The sequence below is a fragment of the Colobus angolensis genome, unplaced genomic scaffold, assembly GCF_000951035.1.
Source record: "Colobus angolensis palliatus isolate OR3802 unplaced genomic scaffold, Cang.pa_1.0 Scaffold182, whole genome shotgun sequence".
Taxonomy (NCBI): domain Eukaryota; kingdom Metazoa; phylum Chordata; class Mammalia; order Primates; family Cercopithecidae; genus Colobus; species Colobus angolensis.
In genome coordinates this window covers 3,780,507-3,798,658 of record NW_012114955.1, presented here as the reverse complement: position 1 = coordinate 3,798,658, position 18,152 = coordinate 3,780,507, and the positions used below count along the sequence as shown (strand labels likewise).

The 18,152-nt window shown below is 42.4% G+C and overlaps 2 protein-coding genes across 2 annotated transcripts in view; both read right to left on the bottom strand.

The window, feature by feature from the left end:
- The window catches only part of MKLN1 (muskelin 1, intracellular mediator containing kelch motifs), a 386,600-nt gene that overhangs the window by 242,146 nt on the left and 126,302 nt on the right, over positions 1-18,152 (bottom strand). The window lies entirely within an intron of this gene.
- LOC105510039 (60S ribosomal protein L27-like) lies at positions 2,857-10,668 on the bottom strand. Its single transcript, XM_011939629.1, has 2 exons — positions 10,576-10,668; positions 2,857-3,288 (listed from the first exon to the last, which is right to left on the bottom strand). The coding sequence occupies exons 1-2, from the start codon at positions 10,666-10,668 to the stop codon at positions 2,857-2,859; spliced, it is 525 nt and encodes a 174-aa protein (XP_011795019.1).

Here is an 18,152-nt window from a genome sequence, read left to right as displayed (position 1 = left end):
CTTGGGCCCCTTCCCAGGCCTCCAGAACCAGATCTGCATCTCAGGGGCTTCAGAAGTGCGGTCCTAGGGCACCTGGCTTGGGCTTTGGCCATCACAGGTGCACAGCAATCATGCATCTGCCCATTGAACAAAAGGGTGGACAGGATGGTCTCTGGGGTCCCTTTCAAAAGAAATCATGAGACTTAATGAAAACTGTCATTCAGCTAAGTAAACTACAGTCATGCATTGTTTAATGACAGGGATGCATTCTGAGAAATGCATTGTTAGGAGACTTCATTGTTGTGCGAACATCACAGAGTGCACTTACACAAACCTAGATGGGATAAGCCCACTGCACACCTAGACTACATGGCATAGCCTATTTCTCCTAGGCTACAAACCTGTATGGCATGTTCCTGTACTGAGTACTGTAGGCAACTGTAACACAGTAGTATTTGTGTATCAAAGCATATCTAAACATAGAAAAGGTACAGTAAAACGACAGTATAGGGCCAGGCACAGTGGCTCACACCTGTAATCCCAGCACTTTGGGAGGCCGAGGCGGTGGGGGGGGGGGATCGCCGGAGGGCGAACTCCTGAGGGCAGGAGTTCAAGACTAGCCTGGCTAATGTGGTGAAACCCCATCTCTATTAAAAATGCAAAAATTAGCTGGGCGTGGTGGTGGGCACCTGTAATCCTAGATACTTGGGAGGCTGAGGTAGAAGAATTGCTTGAACCTAGGAGACAGAGGTTGCAGTGAGCTGAGATCACACCACTGCTCTCAGCATGGGCAACAGAGCGAGACTTTGTCTCAAAAAAAAAAAAGACAGTATAATAATCTTATGGGATCACCACTGTGCATGCAGTCTGTCGCTGACTGAAATGTCGTCATGCAGCACTTGACTGTATCACCATTTTACAAAGGCCTTTAAGTAAGATTAATGAATTAATAACAGTGCTTTGCTTCTGATATTTTTCACCGTGAATTTAGAGTTTCTTATTAGCATCATGTCACTGGGCTTTTTTATATGCCCAGGAGGCACCAACAAGGCATAAAGCCTTTTCTCATTCATCCCTTCTAGTCTACCTCTCACAAAACAGAAAGCATTGGGATGTAAAATCAAATGAGTGGAAATGAGAACAGAGCTATAAAGGCTGGAGGAAAGGGTGCCCCCATGTAGGGATGTCACCCTTTTCCCTGCCTTTCCACAGAGAGCAGAGCCCAGAAGCATTCACCTTGTACATTCGGGCATGTGTGCAGAGGAGGGGTAGGTGAAGAGGGAAAGAAAAGACTAGAAAGAGAAAAGAAGGGGCCAAGAATCAAGGACCCCTGTGCTGCTATCCTATGAGCCAACATGGGCAGACATGCCAAATCTGGCTGTCAAAGTCCTTTTGAGGCAACTGCATGCATCATCATCATCATCATCATCATTATCATCATCATCATTATCATCATTGTAACTCTACTTGCTGTCTGCTAACCTCTTTACCGAGCAGACCATCTTAGTAGCGACCCACCTTCTAGCCCCAAAGCTGTCCATAGACCTTAGGCTGCCAGGAAACCAGTTATAAGCAGGGAGACAAAAGGGATCCAGAGGATGGAGAGGCATTCTGAGTTCTGCTAATGAGTGAGGTGAGTCACGGGCTGACTCAGACGAACAAGAAGCCTGTGAGAGGGGAGGTGGTGGGGGGCAGACTTCAGAGGAGCCCTGCTGAAATGTTCAAATGGGAGCTAGGAGGCCAGGGACATAGTGTTATTTAGAGAACTGCCTGCAGCTCTGGCGTTGGAGGGAGGAGCGGGTCATGAAAACAGAGGAAGAAAATTGCATTTGAAGCCAGAAGCTGAGTTGTGAATCTGTAGCCTTCTCTACTTTGAGAAATGTGCAGCATTCTCTAGTGACACCCACCTGTTCTTTGGCAAATCCCCAAAAACTAACTCAATAGGCATTAATGGTCATCAGGTTCCTGGGGAGTAGAGGGAACTTGGGTACCACTCGATTTTTTAAATCTCAATTAGAAGAATGAGCCTCTTTTGACTTTCTTTAGTATTTTACATTTGGAGAATCTTGTGATCCAACCATATTTTTTGTTTGTTTTTTTGAGACAGAGTTTTGCTCTGTTGCCCAGGTTGGAGTGCAGTGGCATAATCTCAGCTCACTTCAACCTCTGCCTCCCAGGTTCAAGCGATTCTCCTGCCTCAGCCTCCTGAGTAGCTGGGACTACAGGAGTGCGCCACCACGCCTAGCTAATTTTTTGCATTTTTAGTAGAGACAGGGTTTAGCCATGTTGGCCAGGCTGGTCTTGAACTCCTGACTTCAGGTGATCTGTCCACCTCAGCCTCCCAAAGTGCTGGGATTACAGGCGTGAGCTACATCACAGGGCCTGACATACTTTTAAAACAAATTAAATATATGACTAAGGTATCTTCTTTCCTGTTAATGGCTACTCGAGGTTTTGAGTTTGCAGAGTCCAGGCTCACACACTTTTACAAAGGTCGGTAATGGCATTGTTCTATATGGACTGTGGAAATGACACGACTGTCCCCCGACATACTGTATCTAGGTCCCCTAAAAAGCAGGTGTTTGTGAGACGGCTAGACATAGGTATAGACTATTTGAGTGGCACAATTTTTCTTTGTGTGCTAAATAACCGACACAGAAATCAAACCCCTGGCTTCTGCCAATTCAGACAATGTAAACCAACTGAACTACCTAAAAATAATTTTGGTTGATTATGTATTTATATGTAATTTGATGACTATTGTCTCAAATATACTTCACTAGGATGGTACCATGGCTGTGCAAAAGTGTGGCCATCTGTGAACTTTCCTTTTTTTTTTTTTTTTCTTTTTAATTTTTAATGACCAAAACGAAGCATCTAAAACCGCAGCTTCTGGAAGAACCACTTGTTCTTGCCTGTCTTGTATCTCTCTTCAAACTCGACCTTGGCCTCTTGTTGGGTCTTGTGTTTAAGAGCAGGGTCTCTGAAGACATCTTTATTGATGACAGTTTTGTCCAAGGGGATATCCACAGAGTACCTTGTGGGCATTAGGTGACTGTGGTTATAACCTTTCACAAAAGACTTGATCTTTGACCTCTTGGCGATCTTCTTCTTGCCCGTGGCAGCTGTCAGTTTGCGGGGATAGCAGTCGATTCCAGCCACCAAAGCATGGCTATAGGGGCGATCTGAGGTACCATCATCAATGTTCTTCACGATGATGGCTTTGCATCCAGAATAGCATCCAGCCAGGACAAGCACCACCTTCCCAGGTTTCATGAACTTGCCCATTTCAGCAGCAACCACTCGGGCCTACAGCAAAAAGGAACTTTCCTTTTTCTTTTTAAGAGACAGGGTCTTGCTCTGTCACCCAGCCTGGAGGGCAGTGGTGCAATCACAGTTCACTTTAGTCTCAAACTCCTGGGCTCAAGGGATCCTCATACCTCAGCCTCCTGAGTAGCTGGGACTACAGGTATGCACCACCATATCCAGCTAATTTTTAAATTTTTTTTGTAGAGATGGAGTCTTGCTATGTGCCCAAATTGGTCTCAAAATCCTGGCCTCAAGTGATCCTCCTGCTTTAGCCTCCCAAAGTGCTGGGATTACAGGTGTGATCCACCATACCTAGCCAGCTGTGAACTTTCACGGAGATGGAAAATACTGTCTTCCAAAAGTAAAAGTGTTTCAACTTTGCCTGTCCTCAACAGATGACAATAGCAGTTGGCCGTGGTGGTCTTAGACTTGGCCAGCTAGTTTTCCATTGCCAGCAGATTTGTTGTACCTAATCCTAGGTGTTTTGCAACATTATTAACCTCAGTGTCTGATAATTGCAAAAACAATTCAGATGCTCAATGTGCTATTGAGCATAATCCTATGTTCAGGATTATGATGAAAATAAAACAGATTAACAGATTGAATGTGGTAAGAAAAATCATGTGTTGCAAGCGGGTAAGAGATGGATCCTTAGTCAACAGGGTGATTCAGAAAGACAAAAAGGTTCAAAATGTGAAAAATGCTGGTGGGGTCTATGCAATGAACAGCAATTAGCAGAAAATAAGGGAAAGTAATCAAAGAAATGGAAACAATGTTGAGCATGTGATTAGAGAACTAGCATCAACTTTGACTGCCTGTGATCCAAATATTAATTCAGATGGAAGCTAAAATTGTGTTTAAGTACTTAAAAGCTAGGCGTGCTGACAATGCTAAGGAGTTTTTTTTGTTTTGTTTTGTTTTGTTTTGTTTTTGTTTTGTTTTGTTTTGTTTTGTTTTGTTTAGACAAGATCTCACCCAGGCTGGAGTGCAGTGGTGCCATCAGCTTCCTTAGCAGCTGGGACCACATGTGCAGGCCACCACACCTGGCTACTTTTTAAAAATGTTTCGTAGCAACGAGTTCTCATTATGTTGCCTAGGATGGTCTTGAACTCCTGGGCTCAAATAATTCTCCCACCTTGGCCTCCCAAAGTGCTGGAATTACAGGCATGAGCCATCGCCCCTGGGCTGCTAAGGTGTTCTTTTTTTTTTTTTTTCACTTGAGACAGAGTCTCGTTCTGTCATCCAGGCTGGAGTACAGTGGTGCGATCTCGGCTCACTGCAATCTCTGCCTCCCAGGTTCAAGCAATTCTCATGCCTCAGCCTCCCAAGTAGCTGGTACTGTAGGTGTGCGCCACCATGCCTGGCTAACTTTTGTATTTTTAGTAGAGACAGGGTTTCACCATGTTGGCCAGGCTGGTCTCAAACTCTTGACCTCAAGTGATCCACCCTCTTTTGCCTCCCAAAGTGCTGGGATCACAGCCTAGCCTGCTAAGGAGTACTTTAGGACACTTGCTCACCAATGGCTGCCCTGACTGATTTTCAGTATGTATGAAAGGATCTATTATGAATAAAGTGGTCCATGGAATGAATATCAGCAAGAAGAGGGCTCTGCCTAGTTTTAAATCTTGGAAGGACCAAGGTGTTTTTCTAAGCTTAAATCACTCTTAGCCAGTTTGTCTTAACAAGACTCTTTCAGGACTCACCGGTTTTTAAGGTGTATACACATTTCTGTGTCTATTTTTGAATCACTCTTTTTTCTTAACATTAGATATTTAGATTTTCCTTTAGCTTTTAGCTAGTTCTTTAACGACAGCTTGGTATCCCATTTGCCTACTGTGTCATTTAATCCACCTTTTGCTGGACTCATAAAAATTCTGATATTAATATTATTTGCCATAAATGGTTATGTTTATCTGAATATTTTATTAGGACAAATTAGTAGAGTGAAGTTACAGGTTATAGCATATGAATGAGTTTAATGTTTTAATATGGTTTCCAAATTTACCTCTGGAAAGGTTTCGCCAACTAATATCTCCATCAGAAAAATACCACTGTTCCTATTTCCATGTACTTTTGTCTATATTAGATATTATTTTTCATTTATCTCTCTTCATTTTGAGGAGAAAAAAATTTTTAAATGTTTACATGATAGTTATTGATATCTCTTTCTATGATTTTTCATTTATATCTTTTGCCAATATTTATATTTGAGTATTTGTCTTTTAATTATTGATTTGTTAGACATGATTACTAGTAGACCTAGAGCAGCTTCACAATCTGCTTCTCATACATTAGGAAGAGTCACCCTCTCCCCAATTTTTAGGTAGGCTTTTAACTTTATAGTATTCTGAAGTGGCAGGTCCCTGCGGGGAGGAGCTTTACTTATAGTAGTCACCATTAGTTTTGTTTGTTTGTTTGTGACAGGATCTTGCTCTGTCACCCAGGCTGGAGTACAGTGGCATGATCATGGCTCACTGCAGTCTTGACTTCCTAGGCTAAAGTGATCTTCCCTCCCCAGCCTCCCAAGTAGCTGGGACTATAAGCACGCACCATCATGTCCTGCTAATTTTTAAAATTTTTATAGAGATGGGTCTCACTCTGTTGCCCAGGCTGGTCTTGAACTCCTGGTCTCGAGTGATCATCCTGCCTCAGCCTCTCAAAATGCTGGGATTATAGGTGTGAGCCACCAAGCCTGGTCTTACCTTGCTTTTTAAAAGTTAACAGTATATTATTAATAGGACATCTTCAACAGAAAGGCTTTCTTTTTCTTTTAAGAGACAGGGTCTCACTAGGTTAGCCAGGCTGGTCTCAAACTCCTGGCTTTAAGTGATCCTCCCATCTCAGCCTCCCAAAGTGCTGGAATTACAAGGATGAGCCACCATGTCCAACCCGGGAAGAAATTTAATGTAAACATGGGATGGGATGACTCTGGCATCAAACAAGATGACTTCAAAATTCCTTTCTCACCATAAAAAAATGAGGGCTGGGTGTGGTAGCTCATACCTGTAATCCTAGCAATTTAGGAGACTGAGGTGGGAAGATAGCTTAAGGTCAGGAGTTTGAGATCAGTCTGGGCAACATAGCAAGACCCTGTCTGTATCAAAAATTTAAAAATCAGCTAGGTGTGCCATGTACCTATAGCCCTAGCTACCTGGGAGGCTGAGGTGGAAGGGTCACTTGAGTCCAGGAGTTTGAGTCTGCAGTGAGATACGAGCTATGTTCACATCAGTACACTCCAGCCTGGGTGACAGAGTGAGAGCCTGTCTGAAAAAAAAAAAAGAAAAAGATCAGCATATGAGGTAACACATAATACATAAATTAGCTTGATTTAGCCATTCCACAATGTATGCATATATTAAAACATCATACTGTATGCCATAAATATATATTTTTTATTAGTCAATTATGAATATAAATAAATGAAATAAAAAGAAATTTTAAAAATAAATAAATGGAGCACCCTGCCACTCTCCCCAGCACCCCTTAAAAATTCCTATCTTGGTTCTGCCACCATAATCATAGAATCTCAGAGTTGGAGAGTGTGGTAGAAGATTTGCTAGTCATGTGACAAAACCTGGTTCTTCTTTTTGCTAGGAAAACAGCTCAACCAAATTTTAAGCCTCCCTTGCAGCTAGATGTGGCCATGTGACTAAATTCTAGTGGATAGAATGCGAGTGGAGTTTATGTGCACTACTTCTCTGTTTTAAGGTCCAGCCCATAAAAACCTCCCCACACAATCCTCCATGTTCTCTCCCCATCTGTTAGCAGGATGTCAATGCCTGTCAGTGCCACATGTTGAAGATGTGAAGGTGGGAGAATCACAAGATAGAAGTGGCCTAGTTCCTTGAATTACTACTTGGAAGAGAACCACCACTATCAGCCACTATTACCACATCCATGGTGAATGTCAGATGAGTGTGAAATAAATTTCCTTTCAGGCTTGATCCATGAGACATTTTTTAGGTTTGATTATTACAGCAGCTAGTGTTCCCTTAATTAACACAGGCAGCAACCTCAGAGTCCCTGTAGTCCAGACTTCTTTCTGTCCAATGCCTGCTTCTCTTCCTTGGCATTCTACATTACTGGTCATCCTGTCTCTGCAAATAAGTGATCTCATGACCTCCAATTGACTTACGATCTCTTTGCAGGAAGTGGCTGTGTTAGTCACCATTGTGTCTTTAGTGTCTAGCAAGACTGGCATAATGCAACAGCTCAATAAATGTTTTGGCGTGAATGAAGACATGAACACCTCCTGAGGCAAAGAATTAATTCACTACCGTATCAGTCAGTTTAATATACTTCAATCAGCTTGAATTATTAGAACATCACTTATATGGCGCCAATATCCATCATCCTTTACTAGTACCAATTTAGGACTGCCCTTTGCAGGCACACAAGATAAGTCTGAGCCTTCTTCAAGATAGACCTTTAGTTTTTTTGCGACAGGGTTTCACTCTGTCACTCAGGCTGGAGTGCAGTGGCATGATCTCAGCTCACTGCAACCTCCGCCTCCTAAGTTCAAGTGATTCTCATGCCTCAGCCTCCCAAATAGCTGGAATTATAGGCACCCCACCACCAGGCCCAGATAATTTGTGTACTTTTAGTAGAGACAGGGTTCTGCCATGTTGACCAGGCTGGTGTCGAACTCCTGACCTCAGGTGATCCACCCACCTCAGCCTCCCAAAGTGCTGAAATTACAAGTATGAGCCACCATACCCAGCCACCCTTTAGTTATTTTTGATGATACTCCCTTCCATCCCTTCCATGACAAATCCCCTGGTCTCCAGGCTAAATAGTCAACATTTGTCAATTACTTTTTTCTTGCTTGTAGTTACCAGAACTCTTATCTCCATCTTTACCTGCTTCTGGGCACACCCAGGTCTATCATTGCTTCCTACTCAATGAGTACTCAGGACAGAACATCATATCATAAACGTGGCACACACTGACCAGCCCTTGATGAACCAATTGCCCCACTTAGTCAGGACTACATACTTCGATTTATACAGCCTAATATTTTCATTGTCCCTGAGGTGGCCATGTCACCTGTTGACTAATTTAGAGCTTGTGATCAAACTTCCTATCTCTTCTATCTCCTTTCCTCTGGCTCTAACATTCATACTAATATCTACTATGTGACCTTAGACAAGTCATTCCACATTTCTGGGAATCATTTCCCATGTGTAAAATGAGGTAGTTGGACCAGGTGATTTTTCAGATTTTTTTTTTCTGCTTTCTAACATGCTTTAGGTCTAAATCAGGAAGTTCTGGGAGACTTCACTTTGTACTTTGATGTAAAATCTCTCACTCACAGGAGTATGGGAATGTAAATCAACCTGGAAATGCTAAACAACATGAAACCGTATAGGTAATTTTCATCAAACAACATGAAACCGTATAGGTAATTTTTCTCAGCTGTACTACACTTGTATCCACAGATATCTGGATACTGTGACTAGGCCAATGGATTATACCAAACTGTAGTCATTAAGAAAAGAGAAAATCAGGCATAGGCAAAAAATAAGCAAACAAACAAAAAATCAGTGAGAGCTTGGGGGGAACCAGACTGTGGTTTTCTCCATCTTTTTCTTTTTCTTTTTTATCTTTTCCTTTTCTTTTCCTTTCTTTAGAGACAGAGTCTCGCTCTGTCACCCAGGCTAGAGTGCAATGGTGTGGATCATAGCTCACTGCAGCCTTGAACTGCTGGGCTCAAGTTATCCTCCCACCTAGGCCTCCTGAATAGCTAGAACTACAGGTGTGCATCACCATGGCCAGCTAATTTTTAAATATTTTATGTAGAAACAGGGACTTGCTATGTTGCCCAAGCTGGTCTTAAACTCCTGGCCTCAAGTGATCCTCCCACCTATGCCTCCCAAAGTGCTGGAATTACAAGTATGAGCCACTGCACCATCACACCTGGTCCTCTCCATCACTTTTATTTTTTTCTTTTTTTTTTTGAGATAGAATCTCACTCTGTCACCCAAACTGGAGTGCAGTGGTGCAGTCTTGGCTTACTGCAACCTCCACTTCCTGAGTTCAAGTGATCCTCCCACCTCAGCCTCCCTGTTAGCTAGGACTTCAGGTGTGTGCCTCCATGTCCGGCTAATTTTTGTATTTTTAGTAGAGACGGGGTTTCACCATGTTGGACAGGCTGGTCTCAAACACCTGACCTCAAGTGATCTGCCCACCTCGGCCTTCCAAACTGCTGAGATTACAGGCGTGAGCCACAGTGACTGGCCTCCATCACTTTTTTAACGGGGATAGTGACCATGAGAAAGGGGACATACATTTCATTCAGCAGAAAGCTTTGTTTTATGTGTTGTCAATTTCCTTATCTCATTTCACACACTGTACAACCATACCAAAAAAAAATACTCTCAGCTGTTGGGCAAATAAATGCTATTTGTTAGAGAAATCAAATCATATCTCCATATGTCTTGCCTTTGGTCAAATTCTTATCAAGCAGACATCTTACTGCTTACATTTTACTTACTACTTATATTTTAGCTGATTAATTTCTCCTGATATTTCTGCCTGACAGCCCTCAATCCATACCCAAGAGGCTGGATCCATCTCTCACCCTAGACTAAGATTCTACAAATTATTAATTGACCTCCTTTGAAAAACTCATTGCCAGCTTTATAACTCGATCTGGGCACACTCCCCATCAGGGCCTGCATTTCCTGTGGATGATGCATTGGTTTCCTAGGTGACGGTGGGAAGGAATAGACCTGTTAGCTTGTGGCTTCTGACTCACTCACTGCAATGGACGTCATAGAATTGTAGCTGAACAAATGGATGCTGATAATAAGTATGTGCCTAAGGTAGCAGCGGGGCACCAACGGTTAAAACAATCCCATTGTACCAGCTCTCCCTCCCTCTAAGCAAGCCGACAGGCCAACAGAAATACCAGAACTCAAAAAAGATACAACAGATTTCCCCAGTCAAATATAAGTTCACAGTGGAGTCCTATTTACATCCCCAAGATTTTGCTCCTATCCCTGGAGAATTTCCTTTTCCTTTCCGGAATGTAGAAGTACCAGGATTCTGTAACAAATCGTCATATGGAGGCTGAAGAGAGTGTGATGGAAACAAGCCAAAAACTCACCAGAAGTCTGTTCACGAAGGTGACAGCTGCTTTTGAACTTTTACATTTGTTTCTTGAGAGGCAATTCACAGTGGACTAACCAATCATCAGAGCCCAGAGTGAAACATACATTCTGTTGAGCAATTAATCTTCAGAAAAGTTGAATTTCATGAAGCCTGAAGACGCTTTCTCTCTATCACACACACACACACACACACACACACAGAGAGAGAGAGAGAGAGAGAGAGAGAGAGAATGATTGAGATTGACTTTCTAGCTACCTGCTTTTGCATCAACTGATCTCAGCCACGTACAAGTCAAAGAAGACTGCCTGGAGTAAAAAAGAAAATATGAAGAGCCCCGTTCCTTCACGTCTGAACCAGGGAAGACTGAATGGATTCTTTAGATTCTTGAATTCCTTAAATGATGAGCAAACCTAAAGGTTCCCTACTGGAGATAATGCATCTTGTTTTCCACTGGGCCTTGAGGGATGCTTTAAATAGCATCAGCAAGCATCCGAATGAATTAGACAGCAAATGTAGGTTAGCTTTATTTAGACAGATAAAGACAAGCAGAGAAAGTTGTCTGGTTCAAGGGCAGTGCAGCCTGACACGACAGCCTTTCTCAAAGGAGGGGAAATTGCTTTGGGAGAGAGAGGTATTTTGGGCAAAGAGCAAAGTTCCTTGGATCTCCAGGGAAAGAGATGCTAAATTCTTCAGCACAGAAGGGCAGGAATTGAGAATGGCTTGCCATTCATTGAAGGAAAGAGCCGGACAGTTAAAATATAAAGCAAAACTTAGTATCACACACCATCTCTAAGTCCACACATCATCTTTTCTCTTTCCTGTTTCTTGGGAACACCACCAGAAAAGACAAGCTTCCCAGAACACAAGCTGGCCTAGCCAGTTTACGCGAGCGCTCTGGAGTGTACTTGAGACCCTTGGCAAATTCTGAGTCAGGAAATTAGTGCAGATGAAGAACCCTTGGAGACTGGAAGCCTAGGAAGCAGGGAACCTGGCAAATTTGGGGACATTCACATGTTAAACAGAAATGTGAATGCTTGAAAAAAAGTTACAACTAATGAATTTGCTTAATTTTCTTCTTCTTCCCCATCCACTCTCTTAGGCTATTTTTTAAAAATAAAGGCCGGGTGCGGTGGCTTATGCCTGTAATCCCAGCACTTTGGGAGGCTGACGCGGGCGGATCACCTGAGGTCAGGAGTTCAAGACCAGCCTGGTTAACATGGTGAAACCCCCGTCTCTACTAAAAATACAAAAATTAGCTGGGCATGGTGGCAGGCGCCTGTAATCCCAGCTACTCAGGAGGCTGAGGCAGGAGAATCACTTGAACCCGGGAAGTGGAGGTTGTAATGAGCCGAGATCGTGCCTTTGCACTCCAGCCTGGGGGACAGAGCAAGACTTCGTCCCAAAATGCTTAAAAAAAATTAAACATTTTTTTTATTAAAAAAAATGCTTCTTCCTATACCTTTTCTGAAAATAAATGCCTTATGGAAGATCTAGAAAAAACATAACTCTGGTATGTGTTTTCACTGTGGTGTTTATGACTTCTCCTCTTTTTGTTTTTTTTTTTCTCAGTTGGCAGAAGCTGAATGATATTTGATGTCTTAAAGTCCAGCAGGTCGTAGCCCCACTGGTAATTAGTTTTAAAGATTTTTAAAAGTCTCAATTAGTACATTCATATTATTTGAATAAGTTATAATTTTAAGCATTTAATAATTTTATGAGTAAACCATTTTATACCTAATGTATTTTTATGTTCCTAAAGGAACAATGAATTTAGACTTGTAAAATATTTTTAAAATATCTAAAAACTTTGTTTTGCATAGATTTTCATTTCTTCCCAAAACTAATTTTGTAGATGTTTTCTTTCTTTAAGGGTATTACAACTTCTGAAAAGTATACAACTTGCGCATCACCAAGACAGCATCATAGGGAAAATATACTATAACCCTGTCATGACGCAAAATGGAAACTTTATTTTTATTTATTTATTTATTTATTTTTGGAAGACAGGGTCTCCCTCTGTCACCCAGGCTGGAGGGCAGTGGCATCATAGCTCACTGCAATCTCAACCCCCTGAGCTCAAGCGATCTCCCACCTCAGCCTCCCGAGTAGCTGGGACCACAGGCACGTACTATCTTGCCCAGCTAATTATTTCGTTTTGGGGTTTTGTTTTGTTTGTTTGTTTGTTTGTTTGCCAAGACAGAGTCTCGCTATGCTGCTCAGGCTCGTTTCGAACTCGTGGGCTCAAACAATTCACCCTCCTCGGCCTCCCAAAGTGCTGAGATTCCTGGCAAGAGCCACTATGCCCGGTCTAAACTTCATTTTGAATTAAACATTTACGCCACTTTCTTTGTACTTATTATTTATGCACTCATTTCACTCATTCTCTCCTTCCACAATTATTTGTGGAGTTCCCCCTGTATGCACATAAAGTGAGCATCATACTCAGTGGTTCCCTTTCCTCATGATCACTGCTTTTCTCTTCCTAATTATTAATTATTTTTATTTATTTATTTATTTATTTATTTATTTATTTATTTATTTGAGACAGGGTCTCCCTCTGTCACCCAGGCTAGAGTGCAGTGGCATCGTAGCTCACTTCAATCTCAACCTCCCGAGCTCCTTTCACTCTGTGCACCTCAAGCTCACTCTCTAGTTACCTTTGCTGGTAAACTCGTGTATGTACTAAAAATGTATTCAGTTGAGAAGTACAGTCTTTCCCTAGTTCACTGCCAAAAACTCAATATTCTTTTAACTATTTGTGAGATTGGCAAATCAGTTAATCATTGGATGTCATTATAATTCTAGGAAGGTGATGGAAAGCCAATCAATATCACTATAATTATAAAGTAATAGATTCAAAAGACTTATCTGAGACCTGGATGCCAAGCTTATTCCAATGTTATATTAACATTTTATAAAACCCCCTCACCTAAACCAATCCTATAAATTTTTCAAGTGTGTGGTTACAAGAATCTAATCAAAAGGAAAAGTACTCTTTTATTTCTTTGTGGCAAAGGAGCTAACATTTCTACATGAACTGAAATTGAAAAACGTAATAGCATCCCTGGGATCTATAATTTTTTGTTCTGACATCTTTAATCACTTCGCTATTAGAGTATCTTTATTATAATTTCTCAATTTGTGCTAATAATAAGACCTTTTACATGTTCTTCAATAAGTCAATTTCAGAACGTGTTTTTAATATTTTTTAAATGCTGGAGGAAAACTTTTATATGGAGGTAGAAAGCAAAGTTAAAATCAATCACTGATCCAAATAAATAAAATATGATGTATATAACATTAAAAAATTATAGGAATGAATTTTTTGTTTGTGTTTTTCTGTGTCCTTCATGTTCGCTGAACTAAATATTATAATTTCAGTAATTTTTAACACTCTAAAGGAGAAAATATTGTAATAGTATCTGACTAGGTAAAATAAGAATTACACGTTTTATTTTTGTTTTGCGACATTTGTGGTTCTTCAGCATGACATTGGCATTCTTCCTCTTCTGATGCAACTTCCCTCTCTGTTTCATTTTGTTTTGGTTGAAGTTGTTTCAACCTCCCCCTTCTCTGAGCAGTCTTTCAGCTTGTCTGAGGTTTTGAGCTGTCACTTTGTTTTCTGAATACTCACTTTTGTTTTTGGTGGCGACACCTACATATAAACATCTAGCCACTCATCCAAATGGACACACACCCACACACGCTCAGACTCACAGACACACAGACACAGATCTGCACGGACGAGCATGCACACATGCACAGCCTCAACGTGTACATCCTCCTGCAGGGAGTTCAAACCACTCCAGCTGCTTTCTGGCCCTGGCCACAAGAGCAACAGTCAACTTCTAATGTCAGTTCTCTGATTGGAACCAGCACTAATAAATGCTGCTGCTTCCAAGGAAGCCCTTATATCACCTGGAGCAAGAGGAAGACAGCTGTACAGGTTCAAGATGATGGAGCCAAGTGCTTCAGGCTGCATGTAGTTATACACAGTGGGGAAGAAACAAGCATTGGGGTTCTACCTGAAGTGCTTTGTCCCAACTATCTTTTGACAGCCATGGACTGATAGACTAAGACTCAGTTCCTATGTATGAACTCTCTGAAGCTTTTCCTGACGTGCTAACTGTCCCTCCTCTGTACTGATACAATCCTTGTTTGGTTGAATGTTTACCTTCTCCTCTCCTGCCCTGCCAGGCCCATCAGATTTAAAACTTTTTTTTTTTTTTGAGACGGAGTCTTGCTCAGTCACCCAGGCTGGAGTGCAGTGGTGCGATCTAGGCTCACTGCAACCTCTGCCTCCCAGGTTCAAACGATTCTCGTGCCACAGCCTCCCCAGTAGCAGGGACTACAGGTATCCGCCACCATGCACAGTTAATTTTTGTTTTTTTAGTAGAGATGGGGTTTCACCATGTTGGGCAGGTTGGTCTCGGACTCCTGACCTTAAGTGATCCATCTGCCTCAGCCTCCCAAAGTGCTGGGATTACAGGCGTGAGCCACTGTGCCTGGCCAATAGAGACAGACATATAAACAGAAGCCATGATGTCCTGGTCAGTTGCAAAATGAGATGGAGGCTCCCGTGCCATTACTCGCCCAGACTCAGGGCTTATGTACTGTAGGGAAGGAAGGCACAGGACAATTGAAATTGACCCTGCAGGGAAAGGCAAGGACGCCATGTGAACCTGACTCATGTAAGATTTACAATTAAGATTGTTTTGACCTAAGGGAAGATGTATGGTAAATACATGCTCTTACATAAGGAACAACAGATAAACTGGAAATCTTAGAAGCCTTCCCAGAACTGGGGTTAATCAGAAGTGAACATGGCGGATCAGCATCCAAGGTGCTTTGGCCCCCACAAGGGACTACATATGAAAGTAACTCAGCAGCAAACAGAGCTGCTGCCTCCTCATCATCCCCACCACTGGGATTTCGTCTGGTGACCAATAAATAAGTTTGTAAACCAAATATAAAATACTAAGCCCCCCAACTAAACAGACCCCCTTTTGGCCAAGGGAACCCCCAGAAAATCCCAAAAAACTGAATTCCCAGCCATGATGGGAAGGGAGGTGGGATACACCTCCTTATACCTCCTCCCTTTTGGATTTGGGTACAACTGACCCGTATTAATATTAAAATAGAGACCATAAGACTGTCAAAACAGACTTTTTGTGGCAGTAAGATACCAAATTATAAACAAGACCTAAGGCCATGTCAGGCAAGTGTTAAGTCACACCCTACAAACCACAGAATCTTGTTAAATGGATTTTTAAAAATTAACCTGGTATAATGTGGCTTACTTTCCAAACTGACTCTCATATAGCTGCAGGACAGAAGACCCTGAAGGAAATAAAAATATTTTAGCCCAAAGTATATTTCTTTGACATATTTTGAAGTAGCCCTGCAAAGCCATCATGAAAGGGGGAAACTTGCATCTGTAGAGAATCTCTATTAATGCAGCCAGGCTTTGTTAGATCTAAGAGAGATTCACTGGCTGGACGCAGTGAATCTCTATTAAACTCTATTAGTGCAGTCAGGCTTTGTTAGATCTAAGAGAGATTCACTGGCTGGACGCAGTGACTCGGGCTTGTAATCCCAGCACTTCAGGAGGCTGGAACAGGAGGATCACTTGAGCCCAGGAGTTCGAGACCAGTCAGGGCAACATGGCAAGACCCCATTACTATGAATAATAAAAAAATGTAGCAGCCTGTGGAGGCATGGGCTTGCGGTCCCAGCTCCTCGGGAGGTGGAAGCAGATGGATCACCTGAGTCCAGGAAGTTGAGGATGCGGTGAGCTGTGGTCTTGCCACCACATGTGTCCAGCCTGGGTGACATAGTGAGACCCTGTCTCAAAACAACAACAACAACAACAACACACACACATACACACACACACACACACACACATACAGGTCTGAAAAGAGACACTGGCCATGTATTCTCTCTGAGGGTTGTGATCTAGGAGGCTTCCTCTACATAACAAAGGCCTTGGTCCCCACAACTCCTCTATCTTAACTCAGACATTTCTTTCTACTAACTTCAAGTCTTTAGATAATAGCTTAACTCTCTCAACTAAAGGGGGCAGGGGCATCACACACCGGGGCCTGTCATGGGGTGGGTGGCTAGGGGAGGCATAGCATTAGGAGAAATACCTAATGTAGATGACGGTTTCATGGGTGCAGCAAACCACCATGGCACGTGTATACCTATGTAACAAACCTGCATATTCTGCACATGTACCCCAGAACTTAAAGTATAATTTAAAAAAAAAGCATCCCCAAAACCCACCTAAGGCTTAAGCTCCACACCCTACCCCTACATCCTGCTTAAAGATGTCATGCCTTTTTGGGCCGAGCCAATGTACACCTTCTGTGTATTGATTTATGTCTTTGCCTGTAACTCCTGCCTCTCCAAAATATATAAAACCAGACTATAACCTGACCACCTCAGGACCACTTACTCAATGCTTCTCGGGTTTTTGTTTTCTCTGGGCTATGGTCACTTCTACTGACACACAATCAACTCTTTAAAAGATTTTACAGAGTTTGGATTTTCAGTGAACAAGTCCAATCCTACTTACAAGATAAGCCTTTAAAAAACTTGCAAGTGCAAGTGAGAAGAAACTGTTCTATCAAGGAAGGTTGTGTTAATAATGGGAAAATGTGGCATGGATCTTTTAAATTGATTGATAAGACTTATGTTCCAGAGTACAGTGTTTCAACATTTGAACTGTTTTAGCATCAAGAGAGGGTAAGGATGAGATGTAACTGTGTCTCGTTCTTCACTTGCATGATTTCATTTTAATTCTCACAAAAACCCATAAAAGAAATCTTATTGTCTTCATTTTATAGATGAAGAAAGTGAGGCTGAGAAAGGATAAGAATTAGCGGAAAACCCCTAAGTCAGCAGAGTTGAGGTTTGAACCCAAATGTGCCTGACTCCAAAATCCTTTCTTTATTCCTCTTGATTCCTCCCAAGAGCTATTTTTAAAATGTTGACATAAGGGCCAGTGCAAGGTGGCACATCATGCCTGTAATCCCAGCACTTTGGGAGGCCGAGGTGGTCAGATCACTTGAGCCTAGATCTTGAGCTCAAGAATGGTCAGATAAGAACATCAGAATGTTCTGATAAGAATGTTCTATTGCCGAGACCAGCCTGGGCAACATGGCGAAACCCTGCCTCTACAAAAATAAAATTAGCTGGGCATGGTGGTGTGCACCTGTAGTCCCAGCTACTCAGGGGGCTGAGGTGGGAGGATGTCTTGAGCCTGGGAGGTTAAGGCTGCATTGAGTGGAGGTTGCCCCACTGCACTCCAGCCTGGGGAACAGAGGGAGACCCTGTCTCAACAACAACAAAAAATGTTGACATTAACTTTTGGTTGAAGAGAGAATGAAAAACAAAGATTGGATATTGATTAAGCTCTGATTGTAGGCCACAGATGAAGCTGGGCCCTAATGGGGGACAGAATAAATCATCCTGTGCTGGAAGGGAAGAGCATGGAGTGCAGGGAGCTGCCACATGAGCAAAGGATGAATAATAAACAATGAAATATGAGTGAAGGCTGGGCGCGGTGGCTCAATCCTATAATCCCAGCACTTTGGGAGGCTGAGGTGAGCAGATTAGTTGAGGCCAGGAGTTTGAGACCAGCCTGGCCAACGTGGTAAAACCCTGGCTCTACTAAAAATCCAAAGTTAGCCATGTGTGGTGGTGTGCACCTGTGATCCCAGCTACTCTAGAGGCTGAGGCAGGAG

What these genes read in the sequence shown, in the direction of transcription:
- LOC105510039 (XM_011939629.1), bottom strand. Translation starts at nt 10,668, where the DNA reads ATGCAAAAGCAGGTAGCTAGAAAGTCAATCTCAATCATTCTCTCTCTC. An exon ending in GTGTGTGTGTGTGTGTGTGT is followed by an intron (nt 3,289 to 10,575) that starts GTGATAGAGAGA and finishes TTTTTGCTGTAG; the next exon opens with GCCCGAGTGGTTGCTGCTGA.